Source organism: Ictalurus punctatus, chromosome 28 (assembly GCF_001660625.3).
Source record: "Ictalurus punctatus breed USDA103 chromosome 28, Coco_2.0, whole genome shotgun sequence".
NCBI lineage: Eukaryota > Metazoa > Chordata > Actinopteri > Siluriformes > Ictaluridae > Ictalurus > Ictalurus punctatus.
This window is the reverse complement of record NC_030443.2, coordinates 15,148,147-15,176,128: the sequence shown is the minus strand read 5'-3', so window position 1 is coordinate 15,176,128 and position 27,982 is coordinate 15,148,147. Positions and strand designations below refer to the sequence as shown.

The 27,982-nt window shown below is 39.6% G+C and overlaps 1 protein-coding gene across 4 annotated transcripts in view; it reads left to right on the top strand.

The window, feature by feature from the left end:
- LOC108260070 (mediator complex subunit 13L) overlaps positions 1-27,982 on the top strand; it is a 103,700-nt gene that overhangs the window by 67,520 nt on the left and 8,198 nt on the right. The window contains exons 5-20 of one of the 4 annotated variants that reach the window (XM_017460019.3): positions 13,029-13,177; positions 14,070-14,261; positions 15,177-15,341; positions 17,995-18,142; positions 19,228-19,332; positions 20,258-20,917; positions 21,003-21,210; positions 22,151-22,229; positions 22,308-22,432; positions 22,894-22,996; positions 24,089-24,309; positions 24,887-25,056; positions 25,175-26,082; positions 26,654-26,833; positions 27,019-27,242; positions 27,354-27,555. In XM_017460019.3, the coding sequence (XP_017315508.1) occupies positions 13,029-13,177; positions 14,070-14,261; positions 15,177-15,341; positions 17,995-18,142; positions 19,228-19,332; positions 20,258-20,917; positions 21,003-21,210; positions 22,151-22,229; positions 22,308-22,432; positions 22,894-22,996; positions 24,089-24,309; positions 24,887-25,056; positions 25,175-26,082; positions 26,654-26,833; positions 27,019-27,242; positions 27,354-27,555 (3,839 nt within the window). Of the gene's footprint in view, positions 1-13,025; positions 13,178-14,069; positions 14,262-15,176; positions 15,342-17,994; positions 18,143-19,227; positions 19,333-20,257; positions 20,918-21,002; positions 21,211-22,150; positions 22,230-22,307; positions 22,433-22,893; positions 22,997-24,088; positions 24,310-24,886; positions 25,057-25,174; positions 26,083-26,653; positions 26,834-27,018; positions 27,243-27,353; positions 27,556-27,982 lie in introns of all 4 variants that reach the window. The other 3 variants (XM_017460021.3, XM_017460022.3, XM_017460018.3) reach the window with 3 other exon arrangements.

Genomic DNA, 27,982 nt, shown 5'->3' with positions numbered 1-27,982 from the left:
AGTTTTTTGGGTTTTTTAACCCTGTAACATTTCTACTCCCCGCTCTAGGTAGATGTGGATTTTGTCGGATATGGATATTAACGGTGCTGTATCCCAGACTGGATGAAACATTTTTAAATAAACTTCCTGGTGCAAAAACTACTGCCCCCTCAGATTAATGATGTCCTGTGATATTTACTATTATTGATTTCTGAATTCAGTCCAACTTCAGGTTTTTTAAATGTCAAAACCAATAAAATTAGGCACAGAAGCCCACATGCTGAGGAGGCGGTTATGTAGAAATCAGGGTTGCCAGATTGGATTGATTGTCTCAATCCTTCGATCAGGGTTTAAAACCTCCCCAGTTTCCCACAAATGATCTGGGAATGGATTGAAAGTATCAGCACAATGATTTTTTCCAAATCGATTGGATGATAAACAGTAAGACTCAACGAGACTGTTGAAAAGCAATCTGGCAACCCAAATAGAAAAACACTCCACTACGATAGTGTACAGTAAATAAATGATGGAGTGAATGAAGCATGAAATGAAACATGAATGAAATATAAGAGAGAGGATAAGAATCGAGGATAAGAGGACTATCCTCAGTTCTGTCTCAACAACACAGCAGGAGATCAGAGCATGTCTCTCTTCTCTCATTGTCTCTGTGTCTCTCGCTCGTCTCTGTGCGTTTGACTCACTTTGAACAATAAGGACTGATGTTTATCCCTCATGGGATTGGAGCGTGTGCTGGAAAGTGAAACGAGGAGACATTTTTTGCGAGGCGTGATGGAATGTTTATGAGCATGAAGTATGTGTGAACGTATATGCAGGGGTTTTCTTTGTGTGTATGTTGTGCGATTGGGGAGGGATTGTGTGAATATCAGAACAGCAGTGGCGGGAAGCTGAGATTTGCTGCGCTTCCCTGCTGAGCTGCTCGAATGGGGAGAGCTCTGTCATTAGGGTATGGAGAGGAGGGGGATGTTAAACCCACCTGATTCTTCTCTGCTTTGACAGCTTTGTCTGTGCCACACTATCAGCTGCTGCGCCTCCTGCAGGGTCCAACACAGAGCCAAGCAGTGAATTATTGAGCAGCCTGAGAGAGCGAGAGAGAGAGAGAGAGAGAATCACACACACACACACACACACACACACACACACACACACACACACACACACACACACACAACACACATGCCATTCCTTAACACTCAGAAATCCTTATGTGCCAAAAATATGCACAAACACCGTACTCACTATCTGTCTGTTTTTTTTCTCTATATCTGATCGTTTTTTTTCCCTTTTATACTAGAGAAACCTTTATATCAGGGCTGTACGTTCATTTTTCTATTTACTTTGATTAATTAAACATAATCAACTGCAATAATGATATTTTTGTTTGTTTATAGAAAAAATTTTTGTACATCTGGTAACTAGTAAAATAATTTTAATGTTTAAAATTATAATTAATTAAAATAATAAATTTTTTAAATGCCAAAAACATACCATACGCAATAATAAAATAAATCAAGTGTAAAACATATAAATATTTTTTTTTAATAAAACAAAGTGTTTTCTTAATGTTTTAGAAATACAGAATAAAATGAAACATACGTGAATAAACTGTAAGAAGTTCAAGAAAATGAAAAAGGATCACATTCATTATAATTCATACGGTAAACCAAAATGAAAAACTTCCTGTTAAAATGAAAATAGAAATTAGTGAAGCAGAGGAAGTACATTTTTTTCATTGAATGCTATATTCAAAAGATTATTTAAAGATTTTTAGGAACTGTAGTCATTCTCATGAATTGTCTCTGCACTTTATTTTTAAAGAACACATTTTAAGCGTTAATTAAGGTCTTGTTGTTTGCTCAGTAAAGCCCAATTAGACACTTAAAAATAAGTTTATTCACTATGCATTTTATTTACACACTTCATTCATAATATTCATAAACACTTGTATTGGTTCATAATTAAGTATCTGGTGTGATAAATTATTAAATGCAAGCTACGGAGCATGAATGAATCATCTAAACTCATATCTTATTAGAATATCATTAGAAATATGTTATAGACGTGGGTTCTAATTGGTGTTATGTGACTTCTGAAAGCACTACAATGTGTCCTAGTATATATCCTCATATACATTTTGATATTACTTTAAATTCAATTGATGTTTAGTTAATACGCTGGAGTGCTATTTTTCCTCAGACAAGCCAGTTGTTATTCTATATAGCCAAAAGTATGTGGACACCTGACACATATACACTCGTATATGTGGTTCTTCCCCAAACTGTTGGAAGCACAGCGCTGTCTAGAATGACTTTTGTATGGTGTAGCATTAAGATTTCCCTTCACTGGAGCTAAGGGACACAAACCCGTTATCTATATAGCCAAAAGTATGTGGACACCTGACCATCACACTCGTATATGTGGTTCTTCCCCAAACTGTTGGAAGCACAGCGCTGTCTAGAATGACTTTTGTATGGTGTAGCATTAAGATTTCCCTTCACTGGAGCTAAGGGACACAAACCCGTTCCAGCATGACGATGCCCCTGTGCACAATGCGAGCTCCATTAAGGCATACACGGCTTGCCCAAGGTTAGAGTGGAAGAACTTGAGTGGCCTGCACAGAGATCTGACCTCAACCCCACTGAACACCTTTGGGATGAAAAGACGTGGAACACTGACGGAAAACTCCAGACCTCCTCACCTGACGTCAATGTCGACTAATGCTCTTGCGGCTGAATGGACACAAATCCCCACAGCAACGCTCCAAAATCTAATAGAAAGCCTTCCCAGAAGAGTGGAGGTTATTATAAAGCGAAGGGATCTGGAAATCTGGGATGTTCAACAAGCACACGTGGGTGTGATTGTCGGGGGTCCGCAAACTTTTGGCCATATAGTGTATTTTCAGCTTTGGTGGATTCTGTTTTCTTGATGCAGCTAGCATGTATGATATAGAAGCCTATAATGTATGATATGAAAGAACCTGTTTTTTAATATTTGGGTCCTAATTTGGCTGAATAATTCTGATAATCGAAACATAATCATGACTATCATTTCAGATGTTATCGTGCATCCCTGATATACTTTTTTTTTTTTTTTTTTACAGAACTCTACATAACTTTATCCAGTAAATACCACAAACACAGCCTACATTTGTAGCAATCCCAGTAATGACTTGGATAAATAGTTCTCCATAATCCCACCCTGTGAGTCACATTACTAACACGCAAACTCAATTACCCGGCGTCCATTTCATCGCGGGCTCGAAAGCAGGAGGCGCTGTAACCTCTGTAACGCTTAGTTAACTTTCATTCTCTCCCACTGCCCAGAGCGTGAGGACTACCAGCACATCTCCGAAGAGATGCCGCTTTCCCCACCCCTCCTTCTTTTTTTACCTCACTCCCTCCCTCGCTCCCTCCCTCTTCCCTCCAGACCTCCTCTCCGCTGATTCTCTCCCTCCCTCTTTCCCCTCCTTTCTTTGTGTCTAGCAGTGAGCACTGCACTGTACGTTGGTAACAGATTGCATCAGACTCCCAGAGAGAGAGAAAAAGGTAGAAGTAGAAAGAAGACAGGAAAAAGCCTTATAAATGGATTGTGTTAATCAGGATAAACATGCTTTTAAATATAAACACAGGACGTAGAGCAGCGTATGTGCAGAGAATTAGCAATACTGTAACGTGTTAGTGGTATGCAAAAAATATGTACAAAATATGAACAAAAATAATATGTTACTATTATTATTCCACACATTACAGTTGGGTTATGCTTTAGAAAATGAAGTGCAATTTGTTCAAAATTATGTAAATACATGCACTTGTCATTTATCTGAATAATTAATAATGATGTGAAATCATACTTTTATAAACTGTTATGTGAAAAATCCAGCCACTGGGTAGGTTATCACAATAAAAAAATTATATTGTGAAATCCAATGAAAAATATCTATTTTTGTGATATGCAAATTATTGCATATTTAACTATACCTATGGCTGCATTTGCATAATTTGTTAATATTTTGAAAAAGAAAATCGCAAATTCAAAAAACAAAGCACGTAATAAAAGGAATAATAAATCTTAAAACAATTTGTGGAGCAGTGATATGTAATGGTTAAGGATGCATTATTTTTTAAAAATAATTAATAATAAGAATAATAATAACAACAACAACAATAATAAAAAATAATAAAATATAATAATAATAATAATAATAAATAGTTCTTGTTTATTATGCTGGTGGTGCAGTTTATAATAATAATAATAATAATAATAATAATAATAATAGTACTAATAATACTAGCACTACTACTAAAAATAATAAGAAGTAGGAGAAGATGAAGAAGAAATGTTTTTTTATTATGCTGGTGGGGCTGATGATAAACATAATAATGATGATAATAATAATAATAATAATAATAATAACAATAATAATAGTTGTTGTTGTTGTTGTTGTTGTTGTTGTTATTAGTAGTAGTAGTAGTAGTAGAAGTAGTAGTAGTTTTTGTTGATCTGTCTGTCTGCTTTGTTTGTTTGTTTGTTTGTTTGTTTGTTTGCTTTTTTTTTATTTGTTTATGGTCATGCCAATTCCACACTTTATCAACAAACCCATAGAACGTGTTTGTGTATTGCAGTGGCCAGCATGGTGATAATCATGATAATCATGAATTAATTAATAACATGTTGTTCATCCTTATCATTCAGGCGTTTTCTCTTCTTCACAGAATTAGAATATTTATACATACACTTTGATTTTATAAACACTGCTAACCTTTACTGCACACAGTCACGTCTGCTTTTGATGTGTATGCATGTACGTGTGTGCGTGTGTGTGTGTGTGTGTGTGTGTGCGTGCATGCGCGCACGTGTGTGCGCGTGTGTGTGTGTGTGTGTGTGTGTATGTGTGGGGACAGTTTTCATAGCCTGCTTTGGCTAGGGGGAAAGGAATGACATTGAGACATTAGCCATCTCCTTGGCAACAGACATCGGGTGTCAGGCTACATCACGGGGTCACTCGGACGCCAAGCTGCTTAGCTGGCTCAGGAAAAAAATACCATTAGCCATGTGTTTACTCATCTGAGGGCGTTTTATTTCACCTTTCATCTCCTTGATTCTGTACATTGTATTGCATACACACATCTAGACACTATTGTAGTTTTTGATTTAAGAAACATTCTGCATTATTAACTGCCTCACGGTTTAATCTAAACAGGCTGCTAATTGTCCTTGGAGACGCTGTGAGGAGATTTATTTCTGCCGTTGCTTTATTGACTAGCAAACACACACAGGCATTATCTCTAATCACTTGTATCTTATAAATATTATCATTATCTCATACTTATCTCTTATCTATTTTTACTTCATGCTGGATTGATTGGGGGAAGAATGATAGCGGAGATAATCACCTCAGTAAAATTGTTTTGTTATTCATTTCATTGCTGCAATTTAGGACCTCATTGTGTGTAAACTTTCAATCAGAATGTTTTTGAGGGAGGAATTACAATGATCTGTCATCGATTTTTCGCACGTTCTGCTTCATTTCCGTTGTACGTAGAAATAATCAAACGCAACCTGTCTATCATAAGGAAGCGGGAAATATGAGAGAAATATCATCACAATACTTGAAGACATTTCTAAAATACACAGTATTTAGGCTTCATGATATCAGATATTTTTCTTTTCAAATGCTACACGTTCATTAATCCTTTTACTGAATGTCTAGAAAAATAAACGATTTAAAAGTGAAATAAAAATACTCATCACATTTGAACAGTTTTAAAGATTACAACTAGAGATGCATTTCGACGTATGCAAATTTTTCACGCTATGCGACATCGGCTGATGGTTTAAAAACATCCGATGATCAGGACCGATTATATCCTGTCAATCAAAAGAGGGCGGGAAAACACATCGATTTCGTGCTGTGTGTAAAGATGATGTCTCTGGTATGGAATGACGACAAAACTGCAGTCTGTAATCTCTGTAATCTCTGCACTGATCAAATTTTACACCGGAAGTGAGCAGCAGTGAAGCGGGAGCTTCTGCGTCGAGTCTAGTTTTTTTTTTGCTGCGCTGCTCGAACTGAATTAAAGCACCAGTACACTGATGAAAGATTTAAATGAAGACGAGATGACAAAAAAGTATATATTGCACAGAAAAAATTATATTTGTAGAGTAGTGTATTTCATATCCAGTTAAAGTTACTATATAAAAAAGTTGATGATATATATTACCAGTTTGATGTTCAGTGATGAAGTAGAAATGCTTGTGTTTGTGGTGAGTGAGTGTGAGACTAACAGGAGGTTTTTTTTTATAATTCAGTCAATGTTGATATGAATTAATAACATTCAGTAAGATAAGAAATCTTACTTTAATCTTCAGGATTGAGTTCATGTGTTCATGTTAATTAGAGTAATGGGTATTGTGTTGATGAGACCAGTTACTGTGGAACAACTCGTTGAAATGGAGAGAATAAAGTTTTTATTTGCATTTCTTTCAGAATTGTGGAATTAATTATTATTCATTTAAAAGAAGGCAGAAGTATCGGTATCGGCCGATATCACTCAGAATAATCGGTTATCGGTATCGGCTGAGAAATTCAATATCTCTAATTACAACAGTTAAAAAAATGAAATCGACTGCTTTTAGATGTCATAAGATCAATACATAAACAAATATTATTAGTTCTCTACATGAAAAACTTTATCAAAAGATATTATCATACCCATGATATATATATATAAAAAAAACTATTATGACATAACACTATATATAAATGTTATATCATCATATTTGCCAGCCATAAAAAGTATAAAAATGAGCTTAAAAATGATCTGAAAACGCTGACAATTAAAATCAAAGCGGATACTCATCCATGACTGGGAGTCAAAGAGAGCAAAAAGATGCAGTGGGCTAGCTTTACGTGTCTCAGATGAAGCACATGTTGCTCGCTGTTGTATGATGGGGATGTTGCATGAAGTGGGAATTGGCCAAGACTAAATTATAGAGAAAATGGGGGGGAAACAATGTAGAAACAATTTTACAGTACACTCCTGGGCAAACTCGAAATGGCAAAATATTACGCTTTTAATTGTCTTAATAAGGAATCATTGGTCAGATTCAATTAGCAAGAATTGAACAAATAGATCAAGTAACTTAGTATGGGATCGTTTAAGGCTTGTGGGTAAACCTGCGGACAGCTTTTGATTTGAATTGAATTGTATTTATTTGCTTTTTTTTAAACTTTATTTTAATTTCGTATACCCGGACATGTTTTAGTTTGAATTTTACATCAATTGTTTAAATCTATTCTCATGATTTTACCTTCGTGTACAAGAAGACCATATAAGTGAACAGTGCATTGCCGCAAAACTCTCAGGAGTTTTTCTTTTTTTTTTAATTCCTGCTAATTTTCTGACCAATGATTTTTTAAAGTCCATTTAAACTTTATATTTTGTCATTTTGTGCTTGGCCCATTTTTATTTTTTTGCCCAGGAGTGTACATGAAGTATCTAGTAATGAATAATTAATAAACATGTGTGTGGTAATGACAAGTAATTCTGTTACAAGACCATGGATAGTTTAATGTCCAACTTATTTTCATAACTAACTTGTTAGTATTAGGGGTTTTTGTTTGCTATTAGTAACCTCTGTTGCATATTTACTTTGACTGCAAAAAAGAATCATTCTTTTATTTTAGCCATCGTTGTTTGGCCGATTTGAGGTAGGCGGGACTATCATGGACTGCTTAGATTTAGGCTACATCTACGTTAATGCGGATAAATGTGAAAGCGTATCTTTTTCTCTACACCGAGACTGTGTTTTTGTCCGACTGAGCTTTTTGAAAACGCTTTGAAAATGCCGTTTTCACACTGTAATGTGGAATGAGAAAACAGAGATATTCAAGAACGATGATGTATTTTTAGTCACGTGGTCCATTCAACTCAAACCAAACAAGACAGTGGACAATGTTGTACTGCAGTGGTTGTGCCTGCTATCCAGATTGATAGCTCTGTTAAACATTAGTGTCACATTGTACAACCTAAAATTGCATTTTTAAATAAAACGCCTGACGGAAACGACGCAAGCCGGATCTTCTTACGTTTTTTTTCTTTTTTACGCATGTACAGTATAGGGAGGTAAGCATTTTCGGTGTGGATGAGCATGTTTTGGAAAATGTTTGAAAACGCTAGTGCTAGATTGTTTTCAAATGAAACTGCAGTTTTCAGATCTATCTGGATTAACGTGGACGTAGCCTTAGCTATCTGCCATGAATACATACGTACATGTTTATCGATTTTGCGATAAGAAACAGGTCTCCAGTCTAGAAAAAGTTTGTTTATCCCAAAACAGCTGTAAACACCTGCAACTAGATCTTCAAACAATTAAACGTCTGATCTGGACAATTTCAAGATGCCAACAAGATGGCGTAGTCTTCATTATGGATGATGATTTCGAGTTGTGGAATTTCGTCTACAGCGCTACACCCATGAGTTCAGGCAGGAGACACGACTCAGACTCATAAAGATTATTACAGCTTTGGACAGCTCGCTGCCTTGAACGCTCCTTTTCTCTTTAATGCTATAAAGTATAAAAGCACACAGTAGATAAGATTATGTTTCGGACACATTAGATGGCGAGTAATAGACTACGCCTTGGATATGATCCCTGCTGCTGTTTAGTCCCAGTAGGCGGCTTAGTTCGCTTTAAGTTGAAGTGTATTGATTAGTGTCAGAATTTGGAAACAAGTTCTCGTACACAGGATAGCCTGTGAGTTTAGAAGATGCTTCGCTCAAATCCAACACATTTAACCGATTAATCAGCTGTCCGTTTAATGAATGAAAAGCTCACATAGTATTACGTCGTCCTGTAGGTGTGCATCGTCTGTCATTAATTTTAGTCCTGACGAGAAACATCAGTAGCCAAAACGTACACCCAACAGCCCACCTTATGATTTATATACACCACTTTTGTTGAAAATGTATTGAAGTTTGATTGATATGTTACATGCTGGGCTTCATATTATCTTCATTGGTAAATTAGCAAAGCAAGCTAACTGTACTAGCTATGCATACTCACCAGAAGCACCAATAATTTCTTCATAATGTCTCTATACACGTTTAATGGTATGATAAGTTGACATCGTTGTTATGAGTTCTTCCATCTTTGCATATCAAACAGCAAATGGGAACTAATTGCAGGTCGGATTTATAGTTGCGAGTGGGATGATAAAACGCCTGACTACATGCTTTTTTCTTGCTTCCTAGTGTGATTGTATGGTCGCACTCAGTCATAAACAACGAGGCCAAAACATGACACCAGACAAATGTACGTAAGCTATACATGACATGGAACACACACACGGTAAATGGTAAATTGTACATGGTATAGTCATTTCCTGGCATCTCTAGCTGTGCTGTTTCTGATGGATTCTAGTGTATTCTAGTATTAATTGTGCCTAGTGCGAGTCTATTGATTCACGATGGGATTTGTGTACTAGGCATGTAGTCATAATGTACACAGTGCTTTTTACCTGCTTCTGAACATGCTGTAATTTTTTCAAACAAGAACTGGTCCAAACTGGAAATTCACCGTGATTAAAAAAATATTGAGCCAGAAATGGAACTTTCTGTACTGGAACAGGAAATTTGGTTACCAGGGTATGGTGGGTTGCTCATGATGTACAGCTTGAAATGTACAGTAAATGCTTTATTCAGGTCAGGGTGACTGTGGTTAAAATATTTTATATATATATATATTGGGAATTAGAACCAACAAAGCTCATTATAAAATATTGTGGGCAGATGTGAACAAAAATAAACTGTTTACTGTTCAAAACTGCTAGAGTGGGGTGGGATTGGTGAAGTGTCTGTGGGAGAATGCAGTATTAGTGAAGAGTGTCTGCGGCAGCGGACGGGAGTGGTCAAGATTGTCTGCGGGAATGGGTGAGATTAGTAGAGAATGCCTGCAGGAGCAGGTGGGATTGGTCGAGTGTCTGTGGGAGCGGGTGGGATTGATTATGATTGCCTGCAGGCTCAGACGGGATTGATCAAGAGTGTCGGAGCAGGCGGGAGTGGTCAAGATTGTCTGCGGGAACGGTGTCTGCGGGAACGGGCGGGATTGGTAGAGAATGCCTGCAGGAGCAGGTGGGATTGGTCAAGAGTGTCTGTGGGAGCGGGTGGGATTGATTATGATTGACTGCAGGCTCAGACAGGATTGATCAAGAGTGTGGGAGCAGGCTGGATTGGGCAAGAGTGCCTGTGGGAGTAGGTGGGATTGGTCAAGAGTATCTGCAGGAGCTAGTGGGATTGATTATGATTGCCTACAGGATCAGATGGGATTGGTCAAGAGTGTGGGAGTGGGCAGGAGTGGGCAAGAGTGCCTGTGGGAGCAGGTGGGATTGGTTAAGATTGCCTATGGGAGTGGGTGGGATTAGGCTAGCGGTCCTGTGGGAGCAGGCAGGTTTGGTCAAAAGTTTCTGCGGGAGTGGGCGGAAATGGTCAAGAGTGCCTGGAGGAACAGACGGGATTGGTTAAGAGTGTGGGAGCGGGCGGTAGTGGGCAGGAGTGCCTGTGGGAGTGGTTAGGATTGGTCCGAATTCCCTTGGGAGTGGGTGGGAGAGGGGTTAAAAAAACAGCACCAACACCTGGAGATGACAGGTATGGGTGATGCTCTTACCCCTATAAATCTGATTATTTTCCAATAACAGCAAAGTGCATGACTTTGACTTTTATACCACATCAATTCACCATCATGGCTTTAATCTGTTTATAGTTACATTTAATGTTGGGGCAGGTCTGTGAAACAAGTTCCTTTTATCACTTTTATCACCGCCATAACCAGTCCTTTCCTCACCAGTCTCTCGTTTTCTTTCTCTTGGACTTAATAAGATGAAAAACAGAAGCTTGTCATGTTACCAAAAAATACAGAAAGCCCTTTCTCCTGAAGGCTTTCACTATTGCCAGGGCTGTGCAGTAATAAAAAAATATCCATTAACTTCTGACCATTCAGATCCAAGAATTCAACAGTTCTTACGGTATACATCTTTACATCACTTATATGCGAGCGATTCCTAGTTTTGCTCAAGTGAAAAATGTTCACTTGAAGATGTGTATACATCTTACCATCACAGTCTTATACTGTAAAACACACTAAACAACAGTGAAAGGTCTCAGATGTGGAGAGAGCACTATTATTGTCACTCTCACTGATGTCTAATATTCTTTTCGTAAAATCTAGGCTTATAGCAATGCTCTCATGGGGGCATGCATACATGTAGATAATTGACAGACCTGCAATAATTAGAGCTCCTTCACTTTTATTACGGCATGATGTGACAAAATGTTCCTATACTGTTTTTTTTTCTTTTCTTTTTCGTTAACAAGTCCTCATTTACGTGTCATCATCATTTCCCCATGAAGGGAATCTCAGCCTCCTTATTAAAGCGTTTTAGTTGATCAGACACGGGGGATTGATACAAGATAACAGTAGACTGTAAGAGAAGTGTCGTAATCCTATTCAAATATGGCGGAAATGTCAAGTAAAGCTGTTAAAAGTGTTTGTGATCAAATCTAGCCAATTCCCATTTGCTTGCTTGGCCTACGCTAACAGACTACAGTGACAAACCTCAGCTTGAGCGCACATGCTTCTGCATAACAGGCTAAAATGTACTCATGATTGGGGTATAGCTTGGCTGGTCATCAGGGGAAATAGTAGGAAGAACATCCCTTCCATCCAGAAAGGACGACATTTATACACTCCTGTACTCAATGGAGTTACAAGTAGTTGTGTCCTTGTTACAGTATATGTGTGCGACGCGCTATGAGGACACGTATCTAGTTTTATTACTTCTCATGTAGCATATATACAGCGAAAGCTTGATCATGTAGTGGCAGAATCTAGTCTACTAGATAGAGAAGCTTGCATTCCAACATTGCAACCCAAACAGCAGTGATCACTGGTTCCAAACTGACCTACAGGTTTTGCTGCACTTCTAAATTTGAGCTTCTTCTTGAGAGGTATGCAGTGCACATATTACAGGAGAGATCATATCATATAAATGTGAGTTTTATGAGGCGGTTTTTAAAAACCTTCAAACCTTGTTATTATCACTTTTAGTATGATTATTCCTATTGTTAATGTGACTACTTGTAGCACTGTTAGCCAAATCAGATTGCTAGCTGGAGTAACATTAGCAGATGGCTTTATATAAGCACTTCATATTTTGAAGGTGTTTTTTGCGTGATGTTACTCATTAATAACATGCTACAAGCGGGATAGCGTTCGTCGTATTGACGGCGTTCTATCATAGTGTAATCCAGAAGTCGGCAGGTTGTCTTGTAAACCACAATATTGAACTCAATCGAATTAAACAGGCTGATCGGCGTCAGAGCAGATTATGGAAGATTGGCAGGATAACAGAACAGAGATTAGAAATGAGCAATTGATGCAGTGCATATTATGATATATTAACTATGACACATTTCTGCAACGTGGACCATTTTGATCCTAGTTACGGGCATATGCGTTCTGCGTGTTAGCTTTGTCTCATGCTCTAACAGGAGATTTTCCCACTGGCACTCGGCGTATCCATAAATAGATCCTCATATGGTTCTAGCACAGAGCTGGACTGGCTGTACATGGAAAAAAAGAAGGATGAGGGTAGTATTTCTTTTTATTGTTCGAACCAGGCTCAGCATAAATATAAATTTAAAGGTGAATATAGGAGGAACGCTTATACAAACAGTACGCGCGTGTGTGTGAGAGAAGGAGAAAGAGAGAGAGAGCGAGAGAGAGAGAGCGGGTGTGTGCTGAATCAGCCAGCTGTTATGTTATGTCTCCAGTGTTCTGTTGTTCTTGGTGAGCTTGAAAAATGCTTATGTGCCACACAGATTACTTCAGTTGACTTTGTGCTTATCGCCCTCTTCTGGACACGAACATATTAGTCCATGAAATGACACCCTCTTGTGTGTGTGTTTTCTCTCTCTCTCTCTCTCTCTCTCTCTCTCTCTCTCTCTCTCTCTCTCTCTGTGTCTCTCCAGCAGCAGTGAGCACCTCTCGTGCTCCTTCTCCTTCTTCCTGCATGGTGAGAGTAACGTGTGCACCAGCGTGGAGATCTCGCAGCACCAGCCTGTCTACCACATCACTGAGGAGCACGTGCGCCTGGCCCAGACCTCCAGCAGTCCCATACAGGGTGAGTTGTACTCGAGTTACGCTTTTCTGCCTCTCTTAAACTACATACACATCCTAAGAGCCATGGTGTGTAGTATATGTTATTCACAGGCCACTATACCTTTCAGACTTGAAAATATTGATTTAATATTTGATATTATGGGCTGTTTTCAGAGTTGAGTTACTGAGGATTTAATACAGAAATTGCACACGCCAATATTCAGACCTCAGACATAACTACAGACATAAGTGGCTAAGAGAGAGCTATGCACATGGAGTTGAGATCGAGTAGAACAGCGGTGTGTCTCAGTGACGCATGATTCTGACCTTGAAGCACATTTTTCTTGCATCATATCAAGCAGTATTAAGTCCAACATCACTGTCTGGCAGTTTACCGTAACCACAATATGTCACGCTGAAAAAAAACTATGGAATGTTAAATACATAAGTATGACATTATTCATTCATTAATTAATAATATTGTCCCTTTAAAGTTCACAGAAAGGTGTGTTGAAGACGTCACGTGTTAATAGGAGAAATTTCTTATCTTAAGGACTGATTTTCCTATATTAGAAACCATAACAAACACTTACAGAGAGCTATAAGAGTAGAAGATGAGTGCTTGGTCAGCTTATCCTTTAAACTGAGGTTACAAGAGAGCACTTAAATTAACCAAAACAATGGTGTTATTTTATTAATTCGCTGAAAACATCAAAACAGCCTGGTAAAATAGTTTGTCCTGTGCACACGTTACGCTTTTATTGTGCGTACTATTAACAATACTGTTATCAAAACTTCCTCTGTATGTCACATACAAGACTTGCTGTTGTATCTAAATCAGCAAACACATTGTAATCATGAACAAACAGTCCTAGCATTTTAATGTGTTCATTTATCATGTCTCTGTCTTGCAGTGATCCTGAGTCCGTACGGACTGGGCGGCACTCTGACGGGCCAGGTGTTTAAGATGAGCGATCCGGCAGTACGGAAGCTGATAGAAGAGTGGAGCTATTTCTACCCCATGGTGCTGAAACACAGCAGGGGCGAGCAAGACAGCAACCTCAGCTACGACCCCCACAGCCATGTCGCTCTGGAGGTCATTGTGGGTGAGTGGATCAAGCTAGACAAATTATATGCTGTCTAATGGATTAGAAGGAAGTGCTTTAAGATACAGAGAGACTGAAGACTGATGGTAGAGTTATCACCCTGTACTGAGAGTTCTAGCTGTATAACTATTGGTACCGTCTCAACTTTGGTACCGATGGGGGTGGTGCTAGCAGTATTGTTCTTTGCTGATTGGTTATGCATGTCACTCTATTTAATATAAATCCAACTCTACTGTGGTAATAATTGTGTATGAAGTATCCAGAATCAATATATATATATATTTATAAAATTTAAATATGTTGATTTTACTAAAGGTTTCATTTTGACCAAATTTAATAAAATTTAATACCTGCCCTTCAGTCGTATTAATTTCAAATCTCCATCCCTTAAGTGACCTTCTTGCTGCAGAAAATCACAATATCACAATATATCACAGACAGCACCCTGTATTTTGCACTTTTCTGTAGGTATGTCCCAAACGACATTCATTCAGCTCGCAAAATGGCCAAGACATGCTATTTTTCTCATGTGAAAGAAGCAGTCTTCTGTAAAGCTTTTTACTAAATGAGCTTGCGCTGTTATTTTTGTGTGTTTTCAAGTTCTTATGCAAACCTTTAATAAATCAGAGCCCGAGTGTTCTTGAGTTGTTCATTCTAAGCAAGCAGCTGTTCTTGTACAGTATTTATCATAGGACAGGTTTTTAATCTTGTGTGGGCGCAGCTTCATTTGACCTCTTGAGAGATAAGGAGCGATGTCTTCTGTTTCAGTTGCCTTCTACTTAAACTAATATTAAGACATTACATTGACAACATTGACAGAGGCTGCTATGTTGCTCTACATGACATCTGATTTGAAGATTTGAATGTCTTAGATCAGTTTGTTCAAACAACTCTTTCTGTTTGCTTGTGCTGTAGGTGGTGTGAGGATGATCTACCCAGCAGCCTTCGTGCTCATTGCCCAAGCTGATCTGCCTGTGGAACAGCCTCCTCCTGCCCAGGGAGCTCAAAGTGGCACTAGAGACTCATCAAACTGCGGCATTCCCCTCACCCCTCCCACGTCCCCAGAGCAGCCCTGCTCCGGTAACACACACCATCAGTTTGAAATAAAAACTCAAGACAAATCACACGTGTTTTTATGTGTTAAATAGGAGTGGGCAGTATAATAAAAATATCTTATCAACGTACATTTAAATGTCTTACTATCATCAGACCGTTCTTATATACACAATATGTATCAGGATTTATGAATTTTCTAACAAACTACCAGCATAATGTATCGTATTTAAAAAACCCTATGAAAACTTGAATACTTTTATGTAGTTACCAGAAATGTAACAATGAAAAGAAAGTATACAGTTTTAATATCTAATCAGCTGTTTCCTAATTGAATGTATGATTTATTTGAAAAATTCTGCATTATTTGCATTATCTGTCAGTATATGTCAATATCGATATTATATCGCCTCATTCAGCAGCATATTGAACACTTGATTCTGATTGGACGAGATTTTCTACAACTAAATGGAGATTGATTAAAGTGTACAGTTAGGAGACATTTATTTAACATTTGTGGACAGAGTCTCCAGTCTCAGGAATTTATAACGGTTAGATATAAAGCTGTAACTTTAAGTTTAAGACGGCTTTCACAAAGACTTCGGGACAGTTAACTTCGAGAGAGAAAAAAGAGAGAGGCTGGTGAAGGAATGAATGTTTATAGCTGCTAAATTATAATATTAGAACATAACAAGAGCTAACACGTATGTTCGACAATGTTAAACATAACTATAAATGGATATAAAGCACAGTGTCATTCTTTAATAAATTTTATTTATTTTTTTTTTAAATACAAGTTAGCAAATGGATGTGGTATATATGAGGAATAAAACACTTCAGCAACTAATGGAATTAAAATTGGCCAAAGAATTGAACATAACATGAACGAACAGAAATGTACAGTGAGAAAGAAGAAAAACACTCTAAAACTGAAAAAAAGTGAACTCAAAAAAATTGAACATGGTCTTCAAATACAAAACATTGTTTGTAAACAGTTTTCTAAGCTTCCTTTTCGCTAATCCTGGTTTATGAATGCGCTGCCAGAGTTTTCCATGCCGTCATGGCGTTCTCTCATGTGTGGGCGGGCTTAACAGCGATTTACTCTCATTGGCTAGTGAGATTTGGATCAACAGCTCGAGTGTCTGGCTAAGGAGGAGGAGGGGGATGACGTTGATGATGTTGACGATGACGATGACTCTCCGTGCCGCTCCTGAGAGCTCTTCACGAAAAAACAGTCGTATGAGACTACCCAAACCTCAAATATTAATTATGAACGAATATACTGAATATGTAAGTAAGTCATTTCCACTACAGAGTACAAACACTATAACTATATAGAGAACCACATCCAGAACGCTCTCCAACATTAGTGCCACTGAAGTCTTTGCTTCCAGGTCAGAGAGCTGTCGATCCGAATCTCACTAGCCAATGAGAGTAAAGCGCTGTTAAGCCCCGCCCACATGTACGATTTGTACCAGAATTGTCGAGCGTGAATGAAAAACAAAGAATGCTGTCCATGTTTTTGCCACCGAGTTCACCGTTTTCATTTTCAGAGTGGTTTTTCTTCTTTCTCATTGTATATTTTGTTTGTTTCTTGAAAAGTTATGTTCCATACTTTTGGCACAAATGTAATTCCTTAGCAGCTGCCCATCCTTGGGTTTTTTTGTTTTGTTTTGTTTTGTTTTTTTAAACAGATTGCCCAGCTCTAGTGTTAACATTCTGTAAGATCTGAATAGGTGTGGTCTTGGTTTTAATAATAATAATAAACATTATTTTTATATAGCGCCTTTAAAGCAGCTTCTCAAGGCACTTTACACAATAAGAAAGTTCCAAGAAAATAAAAAAATACGCAGATAAAAACACAAAACGTAAAAAAAATTACAAAACAGACTTGAATACAAAATGGTTAAAAGCACGAAGAAAAAGCTAACGATGAGATTTTAGGTTAGGTTTTAGGTCTCTAATATGAACAGGGAGTGCATTCCAGAGTCTAGGAGCACAGGACGAGAAAGCCCTGTCCCCTACAGATCGCACCCATGTCTGGTTTTAACGAAGGACTCATAACACTGAGTTAGTAAACATGCTTGAGCTTTCCTGTTCAGATGGACTAATCATTAGGTGGGCTGAAGACACCGATCAGCTCTTTGCATTCCCCCATAGCGCCGCACTAAACGAGTGCATTTCCTCTTGTCCCAGCCTCATTACCTTTCACCTCTGCAGTCTGAATGTAATCATGCTGATTGTGCATTTCCTGTTAAGGGCTCCAATAACGACCCACTGGCCCACATTATTACTTACTAGAAGCCATTATTAACCCTACAGTCTCCAGTGCGTGTTATAGTAGATACTGTACATACACAATCATTTCCATTATTTGTAATCCTCTGTAATGCTAATTATTTGATAATCATCTCGTTCCAGCCTTAAAGGGATGAAGTGTGATCATGCTTAAACTTTGTAAGCTAGAGAATCTCGATTATTGTCGTTTGTCGCGTTAGTATGTTTAGCGCTTAAGGGTCAACGAATGAAACTGATACGATTAAGATACTGTTGCAGATACCGTTGTTGAATTGATTTACTGTAGCGGGAGGAGCTAGAGCAAACATCCGTCAAGCCTCAAGCCAAATAAATTGTGAATGTCGTGTCAGATGCGATGTTATGCGTTTGTGTACGTTTCTAGGTGACAGCGGCTTTCAGACCGCAGTCTCGAGCGTGAGCAGTCAAGAGAGCGGAGCCACTCACAGCCCGAAGCATTCAGAGAAAAAGCTGAGTAATCAGATGGTCCATCAAGCATGGAAGGAATGCTACATGAACCAATTACAGCGCAAGTATGTCTACTCAAGCATGTCGGCTTTTTTTTCTTTCTCACCTCAGCCACATCAAAGTAACCCTAAAAGTCGATTATAGAAATAGAAATATACTGCAAATATATCGTCACATTTATGTAGGCTTTCCTATAATGAGACTACTGTAAGCCAAGTAAGTTTATTAAACTTATTTCTAGAACCTATTTTCTTCTTCTTCTATAAATAGGTTTAATAATTTTAGATTTGGCCTACCACAGTTTTATAATAGCTAAATTGGGCTTTAATCAGAATGATTTTACTTGACAGTTGTTTTTTGGGTTTTTTTGCAGTGTACGTAGGATGTAAGCTTTAGGAGGCGATATCACAGTTTTTGACATGCAAATTTAAAATCAGATTCAATTGAATTGATTTACCTTTATTTGTAAATGAAAGTCATCCACATGAGATCAAATCTGACATCTGACGTGGCTTCGAGTGCTTTGAGTTTTTGTTTACAAATAGACATTCTCTAGATTCTCAAGATTACTATGTACTATGTATGTACTATGTGTGTGTGTGTGTGTGTATATATATATATATATATATACATATATATATACATATATAGGCACACTTTGGGGCGCATGTGGTAACAGAACACAAATTTTAACATCAAATAAGATTTATTTTGTGCCAAATAAAATCAACATGTACATTTTCAGCAGTATTTGACTATTTATACGGATCACTGGTTAGCCCACAGACTATAGATGACTTCTACTGGTACTGTAAGACAGGAAATGGACACAGGTATTCAGCCGAAGTCTGGGTAGTCTTAGGGTTATGGAGCCGTATCATGTTGTCTAGCATTATAAAATCAGTGTAAGATTTTAAGCCTAACACAAGGTATAAAATATGACCGGATTACAGAAATCCCTGCTTACTGGTTAGCAAACAAGGCAAATTTCAAGTACACGCTGACAGCGGTGAAGGCTGAAAGGATGTGTTTCATTTACTGTTTGTACGTAATCTTTCACAAGTCTTGCTTTAATGATAGATTTATATAATGCCCCATAAACATACACGACACCAGAGTGAAGAGTTTCTCTCTTCTTGCCTTGACACAGATGCAATCTGTCGAACGGCATGGTGCCAAAGAAGGAAGTAACAAGCGAGGTGGCAGTGTGGGACTTCACTGACCCGGGGGAGAGAGCCCCATGCAGCTGTAACAGGTGGGCCTTCTTCCTTACCTTCTCTGTGGTCTTTCATATCACGCTGTTAAATTTGGCTTGCCACCAGATTCAGATTCCCATGGTGATGAGTTTCTTCTTGGATCGGCTACTCTAAATTGAAGTATAGAAGGTGGCCAGGTGACTGATTTTTTTTTTTTTTTTTACATTTTTAATCAAATACCGCAAAACATTCGTTTCAAAATCATCAGCACCTCTACAACGTAGATTTGGTGAATAGGAGCAACAAGCCTCCTTTTTCTTCTGTCTAACAAGGCTGAAGGCATTGGTAGAGGATCTTGGACATTCTTTAATGTAGAACATTTCTAATAGTTATAACAATAGCACTGCTTTAGATATAGATGATTAAATGATTAAAGCATGGCATTTTGTGCACTGTGGAACACTATTCCAGAGTCCAGAAGAAAAGCCTCTTCCACCAGCTGATCTGTGAGTGATCCACTGAGTGAAGTGCACAACTGAGTGAAGTGCTCGTAATGAGGTGTACTGTTTCAGGAGATCAGCAAGATACTTGATATATATTGTGTCCCACAACCATTTTTGTGTTGATTGGTGTAATTATCTTGTGTAAAAAGCTATGGCCAAGTTTTAACCTCCTGGCAGAGCCAACCAGGTCTGCAGCTATAATATTCTTCCGCATAATTATTAATGTTATTAGTCTTCACAAGAGCGCTGGACAACTGACTACGAAACACTCTCAAAGCATCATGGCTGTTTTATGGGTTGCCATCAGGAAATCTTTTGTGCAACCCTTCCAATAAGGCCATCTTTTTTTGCAAGTCTGTTAATAAAGAGATGAGTTGCTCTATAGATTTCATACAGTATGTCTCCATTGCATATCGGTGAAGATTTGTACACCATGACGACTGTTTGGCTTACTCCTTTTTTTTTTTTTTCCCTCTTGAAGGATGAGGCAGCAATCGAAGCAGCAGCAGCAAACAAACGGCTTCTCTGCCAATTCCCAGCCCAGTACCAATCCCTCTTCCTCTTCCAGCTCTTCTTCCTTATCCTCCTCTTTACCCCCACCTTCAACACCTAAAAGCAAGACTGCCGACAAAGCAGACAAGTCTGACAAGGTGTCCAAACGGTCAGCCATAACCCCCTTCCACCACCGCCTCTCTGTAGACCAGCAGCCATGCCCGGAGCAGGACGCACCTCCCGGACCTCAACTGGTACTCGCGGCCTTGGACACTTCTCTGGATACCTTGCCTGGCTGCAAGTACCCTAAGCCCATGTTCACTGGCAGGAAAGGGCCTGAGTCTCTCCTCCATTCTCCAGTATCACCACTACCACCTACACTAAGCCCACACCCTAGGGTGCAGGACCCTGAGGTTATGGAGGCGCCCATGGATGTTTCCCAATGCCTAGAGGGTACTTCTCTGCCTACAGCCCCGGAAATGAGTGACACTGCTCTGTATACAGCCTCTCTAGTACCCAGAGAAGCCAATGGGGGCTGGTGGAAGAGTTACAGGACTCCCAGGGTAGACAAAGCTGAGTTGAAGCCACCAGAATTACCCTATGATATGGTGGAGATTAAAGCTGAGGGTGAAGGAACTGCCTTGAAGAGGTATGTATATATATACACAGACATGACTTAGTTCTTAGTGCTTACTTAGATCTGCAGGTATAAGTGACCTTGTTTTTGTCGCCAGTTTTTTTGCACAGACGCACAAGAGGTTTAAGATCTCAGAAGAGCGGCTCCAGGAGCACATGAGCACTCTGGGATTCCTGCAGCAGCCGGGAGTCGAAGGGCTTGGGGAAGCTGGCGAAGATCCCTACGACTTTAAGGAAGGGGACATCGAGTACAGCTTCCCCACAACCAAAAGACTGAAGAGCCGAGATCCCAGTCGGAAATCAAAGGTCAGGCGGTGTGTTTGTGGCGTAAGACAAGGATTACGATGTAGACCTTTAGTTGAACAATAATAGAAACGTATATAGAAAAATAAATATGTACACGCAAAAAAGGTCCAAAGATGTTTTATTTAAGTGTGAGTCAGTGTTATATTTGGTGAGTAGCTATTGCTAGCAGATTTGTTTACATACTTTTGTTAAAAATTATGTCCACTAGGGGGCAGATCAGAGCTGAAACATCCGTGACTAGCATGTTTCCATCTCTAGCGCTAAAATGTTAAAAGATTTCATACTTATGATGTTATACCGAAAAGTCTTTACTTTGTATTAATTGAGAAGATCTTAATGTTTATTATGTAGAACAGACTTTAGGTAGATTTGAAGTTTACATTTATTATTGACGCCTATGATTATTTTATACAACTAGCAAGCATCAGCGTGTACCATTTTTAAATTATTTTGTCATTTTTAAAAAATTTGTACCACCTGCAACATGGTATAGTAAATACAGCAAATCACATTAATTCACAATCTTTGTAGGTGACATATTTAGTGACAAGAAATGAGATACATTCATTAATGAAAGCAAAATGAAATAAGAACCAATAATTTGGTCTTTTTTAAAATACTCTTATCTCCTAAAACATTTTAACACAGGCTTTACAGCATGGGGTTTTCCTGAATCTGGTCATATATAAAATTCTTAATTTTACTGTCATAAGTCACAATAAGATGCAAAACACCAAAGACGACAAAGAAAAGCAGACAGGTTTTAATGTAGGATGGAAAAGGTTAAAACTATATACAGTATGTTGCACTTTATATATACACTGTACTATATTCTGTGCAATTTTTATGCCATACTAGACATTTCTAATGTATTGACCCAGGTATGCATTTTTTATTCGTCAAAGTTTGGATAGCTTGAATGTGTGTGTGTGTTTCTAAGGGAGAGGAGGTCAATGGCAACAGTGCAGTCCCTGAAGGGAAAGACGCCATGTCCATTTTCAGCTCCGCTCCCAAATTTGGTGAGTCTGCAGTCTGCGAATCATCCATGCATAATTCACGAGCTGCAGACACTCTCATTGAATGCTGTCTTGTTCCAGCAGAGGAATTGGCTCAAGACGAGTCTGGTGGAAAGGCCAACCCGCCTCTGACCAGGGAGAAAGATTTGATCGTGCTCATATCTGACTTGGAAAACATCTTTGGGGAGGAGGAAGATGATCTGGGGGTGAGTGACTGCTTAGTGCATCAATACTGTAGGACCCTAAAATAAATAGGCACTAACAAAATCAGCTATTTATTAGCGTTAACTATATCGAAGTAGTTTAGGAGCTTGACTGTGAAATCATGTGATCATGAGGTCATGAGTTGATTATCATGGGAGCTGTAGGCGGAAAGTTCGGGAGATGTTGACACTAGACACAGACTTAACAATTACTCATGACATGACAGTTTGGGTTGTTATGGTTACAGTTACATTCTACACAGTTTAAATGAGGTATGATTTATGCTGTTATTTCTTTTTAATAATCCTCTTCAAGCTACTACTACATTTCACTGTAAGTGCTGTTTTGTAGCTTTGTTTTTGGAGTTGAAGTCTGATCAAATAAATATTTTACAATGCCCCATATGTGATTTATAGAAAGGCTGGAAGATTGTTAAACCTGTCCCAATTTATCTTCTTTTCAGACCACTTTTCCTAATCATCAGCAGCCATCCAAGACTGTGGTGCCAGGAGCTGAAGAGCGCCCCCTGGGGATTGATGGGAGAGTAGCAGTGCCATATCCCTCAAGTATGTCATGTTTGGAGATCTTTTTTTTTTGTGTTGGTGTTGTTGTACCGTATAGGCATGATATGATAAGACTAAAGCCACAATACATATTGACATATCCCAATACAGGATTGACTACGATAAAAGTTTTTCTTTTCATGAATGCATTTCTTTGCTTCGTGACATTTTATTGGATACCAGCTGCTGTGTGGAAAAAAAACAGGATTAGCCATTTGGGTTGATGCATTTTTCCTGTTTCTGTTTGAAAGCTACTTGCCAGACAACTAAACCGTACACTCAGAGCAATGAAGGCAAGAGCCGGTGAAGTAGACTGCTGGACTTTACTGCAAAAGAAACGTAGAATAGGATTTATAATATAATATAAGGTGTAAACTTTCCCCTATTATTAACATCTTAATGTTTTTCAGTGGAATTATCATAAAGGTTATTAACGGCAGCGTTATTAATATGGAAAGATCGTTTGACAGTAAATAGCCTTAAATGATTGTATAACAAATTCGTGTCATCGCCACTCCGACTTCTACCGGACATCCCATGTCACGCTGACCAATTTAATTGTAGGGATCAGGAAAACATTTATTATTTTATTTTATTTTATTTTATATATTACATGATTGTTTTATTTTGAATATTTGATCATTTTTGTATATCTCATCCCACTGAAATTTATTTCTGGTTACGCCACTGCCAGCACAACGCACGGCATGCTTCTGAATAGTTTTCAGAAGTGAGTGTGAGTTCCATCAAGCGCAGCACACAGGTGTTGATTTTACACCACGTTTCAGACCGAAGTCAAGCCAGCTGAGGTTGAAACCAGAGTGCACATATATATGGTAGTTTACGGTAACTACCTTCGAATTTATATATATATATATACGTACATAGATATCAAATCTATAATATTTATCGATGAAAACCTGAATTTGGAAACGACACAATAACTCCTTTAACCACTATTTTAGGAATTAAGTCTAAATTTCTGAAAAGCCCGTATAGAATACAGTATAAGGAGTGGACATGTGCAGACTTGTGAAGAGTTCTTTTTCTTTTTCTTGACTTATACTCTCTCACGCTCTGTCTTACTCATCTCAGCAGTAGCAGAGCTTCAGCGGATGTTCCCCACTCCTCCATCTCTGGAGCAGCACCCAGCGTTCTCTCCAATCACAACCTACCGAGACACCCCCAGCCAAGAAACCCCAGCACCCTCGGCAGGACACGAGCATCCCCTCAACACACACACAAACAATCAGCTTAATGACTACAGGTCTGAGATGGATGAGAGCATGACAAGCCCCAAAGCAGAGGACATACGGGTGTGTATACAGCCTTGACGGATTAAAAAAAAAACCATACCTTTATACACTCCTTTACGGTCTTTTAATGAACCGTGCATCCTAGGAATTACGTGTAAGGAACAAAGCATGATGGGACTTGATGGGATTATTTCTGAAAAAGTTTTATTCCATTAATATCACACTGACACTGGTGACTCCTTCCATAAATGTTAAATAAACATCTCCTTACCGAAAACGTTGTTGTTGTTAAATAACAACACGTTTTTTAATTAAGTTATATGATTATGTGGTTGTCTGCCATACAAGTCTTTGTGACTCAGTTGTTACTACAGAAATGATAACATATTAGAACAAGCACATTACTATATACTTGTGATTTGCCTTGCAGCTGAACTACTGTGAAAATTAAGGAACACCTTCTGACCAATCAGAATTGAGAATTCATCAGCCCTGTGCCATAAACCCATATAATAAATAAACAGACCTTAGAAGATGTTATTAATAGTCATTGATTTTTTCAAAGTCACTGTCGGACTATCAAGACTGTTATTTATGTTACTTACCTCTTTTTACACCATGTCCTCTCTCCGTCCAGCCACAGATGGGTTGTTCCATGTTTGCTCCCCTCCGGACATTACCCAGCCAGTGTCTTCCCCCACTGAAGATCCCTGAGCAGTGCTACTACAGACCCTCATGGTCCATGCTTCCCAAGATGGAGCCCTACTGCCTCCCGAGCCAGGCTCCTTTTGTACGAGATGGCTATGTGTAAGTTTGCTGAACCGCATAAACATTTTGATGGCAAATATCTACACCATCATCACATCTGTCCAGGGTGCATCAGGTCTGTCATAACATCTCTCTTTTCTCTTGCCTTCCTCTACAGTAATGTTCCAAGCATCGGCGCTCTGCAGGACCAAGACTATGCCCAGATGAGTACTGGTACCGCCTCTGTTGGCACAGCAGGTGGAGTCTTGCCTTCACCAGCGACACCCCGTTTCTCCGTCCCTACCCCGAGAACCCCGCGCACCCCACGTGGTGTAGGCACTGCCAGTGGGCAGGGCTCGATCAAGCAGGACGGTACAGAGCTGAGCTCGCCCATTTCCACACCGTCCACCGGCCTACCCCTAAGCTCGGTGGAGCCACTGGCGTCAGGGCCGGTTTTGCCCGAAGCGCACAGCCTCTACGTCATCCTGCTCCTCTCTGATTCTGTCCTGGATGTATTCAAGGACCGCAGCTTTGACAGCTGTTGCATCTGTGCTTGCAATATGAACGTGAAGGGTGCTGATGTGGGTATTTATATCCCTGACTCCACCCGTGAGGATCAGTATCGGTGTATGTGTGGCTTCAGTGCCATCGCTAACCGACGTTTGGCGCACGGTGCCGGACTCTTCCTTGAGGATGAGCTAGATATCTTTGGACGCGGCTCAGAGGCGGGACGGGCAGCTGAGAGGAGGTTGGCACTGGGCAGGAGGGACACGCCTACTGGTGGGAAGCGGGCCCAGGAGCAGACGCCAATGGAGGTGTTAGAACTGATACAGGAGCAGTGTTCCCAGCCTATCTTGTCTGTGGCATCACTACATAGTCCTGCTGCTTGTTCTTGCCGTAGCAGGCAGAGGGCACTGTTGCAGAGCTGGGTAGCCGATCGGCTGTGGGCGGACGGTAGTGATGCATGTGTGGAGTGTTACAACGCTCTGGTGCAGGGGCTGCAGTATGTGGACAATGCAGCTGGTGGGAAGGTGGAGCAGGCTTTAGTGAGGAGCAGTGCCCTACACTCCTGGCCTCACACGAATGGTAAATACTCAGTCTCACCAACGTACTGCAGTCGACATTGCTGGCTTAGTGTTAACCAATAGAGACAGGAAAAATATCTGTTTCATCTCAACTGGAGTGTATTTCCTCTCACAACAAGTGTTCCCAGGATAACTTCTAGATCCACTACAACCAGGATATAGCAGTTACTGAAGCTGAATGAATGAATGAATGAATGTAAAATACCCATTCATAGATGCACCATGATTCTCTTATGAACTTCTCTTGAATTCGGTAGTCACATGCAAAACATCAAAACTGAGCTTTGACACTGGCCTATGCATTAGCAGGAGTTCTGCACTTTGCATTTTTTTATCGCATAAATGACAGAAAATTTAGATTTGTTTTGAGTTATTTACTCACAGCGGTGTTTTCTTGTCACTACTATTTAGCTTCATTTGACATTTTTTTTAATATGCATGTCTTTGTGAATTATCTTGTCTTAAGTCGCACTGAGGCTGAATCCCAAGTAGCTTCCTGTTCCTGTACTATGTATAAAATATTGTCATTGTGATTCTGTGATGCAGCTTTTTTTTTCCTTTTGGTGCCACAGTGTTGGATATCAGCATGCTGTCCTCTCAGGACGTAGTACGCATGCTGCTATCTCTGCAGCCCTTCCTGCAAGATGCCATTCAGAAGAAGCGCACTGGCCGGACCTGGGAAAACATACAGCACGTGCAGGGCCCACTCACATGGCAACAGTTCCACAAAATGGCTGGACGAGGTTCCTACGGTGAGTCTGGTGTGTTTTCCATGATGGATCGTCTGTATGTGGAAAAAAGAATGGTATGCATAAAACTATGAAAAGTACTTGATGACCTGTTGTTTCACATAGACTTTCATCATCCCTCCCAAAGTGACCAGTAATCTTCCTTATAATTGAATCGAGTTTTTGTAAATATGTGCTTGGACCCCTAGGTTCGGAGGAATCTCCAGAGCCGCTCCCCATTCCTACACTGCTGTTGGGGTATGACCGAGATTTCCTGGCCCTGTCCCCTCTGGCTCTGCCCTTTTGGGAGAAGTTGCTTCTGGAGCCCTATGGGGGTCAGAGGGATGTTGCGTTCCTGGTCCTCTGCCCCGATAATGACATCCTGCTTACTGGAGCCAGAACGTTTTTTCAGGAGCTCAGTGCTGTCTATGAGGTATTAGAGACATGGTATCTTTAAGTATTTCTCAGACAAATCATATGATGCGATCTCTTGCAGTAATATACTTTCCCATCATTTCCCCATGTTTTCCTGCTTGTATTTCAGTCATGTCGGTTGGGGAAGCACCATCCGCTGGCCCGGATGTCCAGGGATGGCATAGTACCAGTAGGGGCAATGGAATCTGAAAAGCTGGAGGAGAATGGACGAGAGGTGGATGAGTGGATGACAGGGCCATGGGCAGGTCAATACCGAGAGGATCATCTAAGCAAACTCAAGCTCTACGCCCAAACCTGCAAACAGAAATTAGGTAAGTATATCTCAGCAGCTTGTTTCTAGAGCTACATCAAGAGTGGAGCCATGGGGATATAGCAAAACTGTCAAATGCAGTGTTTAGTATCAAATCATCATATTTTGTCATTATTTGAATTGCCAAGTGAGCCATACTGTAACTAAGTGCCCATGGTGAATTTAGTTTAAAGTAGTAATGCCTAGTAATGTCCAGTGGCCAGTGGCTTTGACTTGCTACTACAAGATATCTAAAAATGACTATTGGGGCGCAACAGAAAACAGTCGCCCTGTGGTCAAGAGATTGCTAGTTCAGATGCAGACAATGCAACAACGAACTTTGGGAGTGAGTCAAGGGAGCAAAATTGGCCATGTTCTCTGGGTTTTGAGGGATGGCATACTCTCTCCCCAGATAGCCCTCTAAGTGTGTCATGCTGCCCTGTGACACA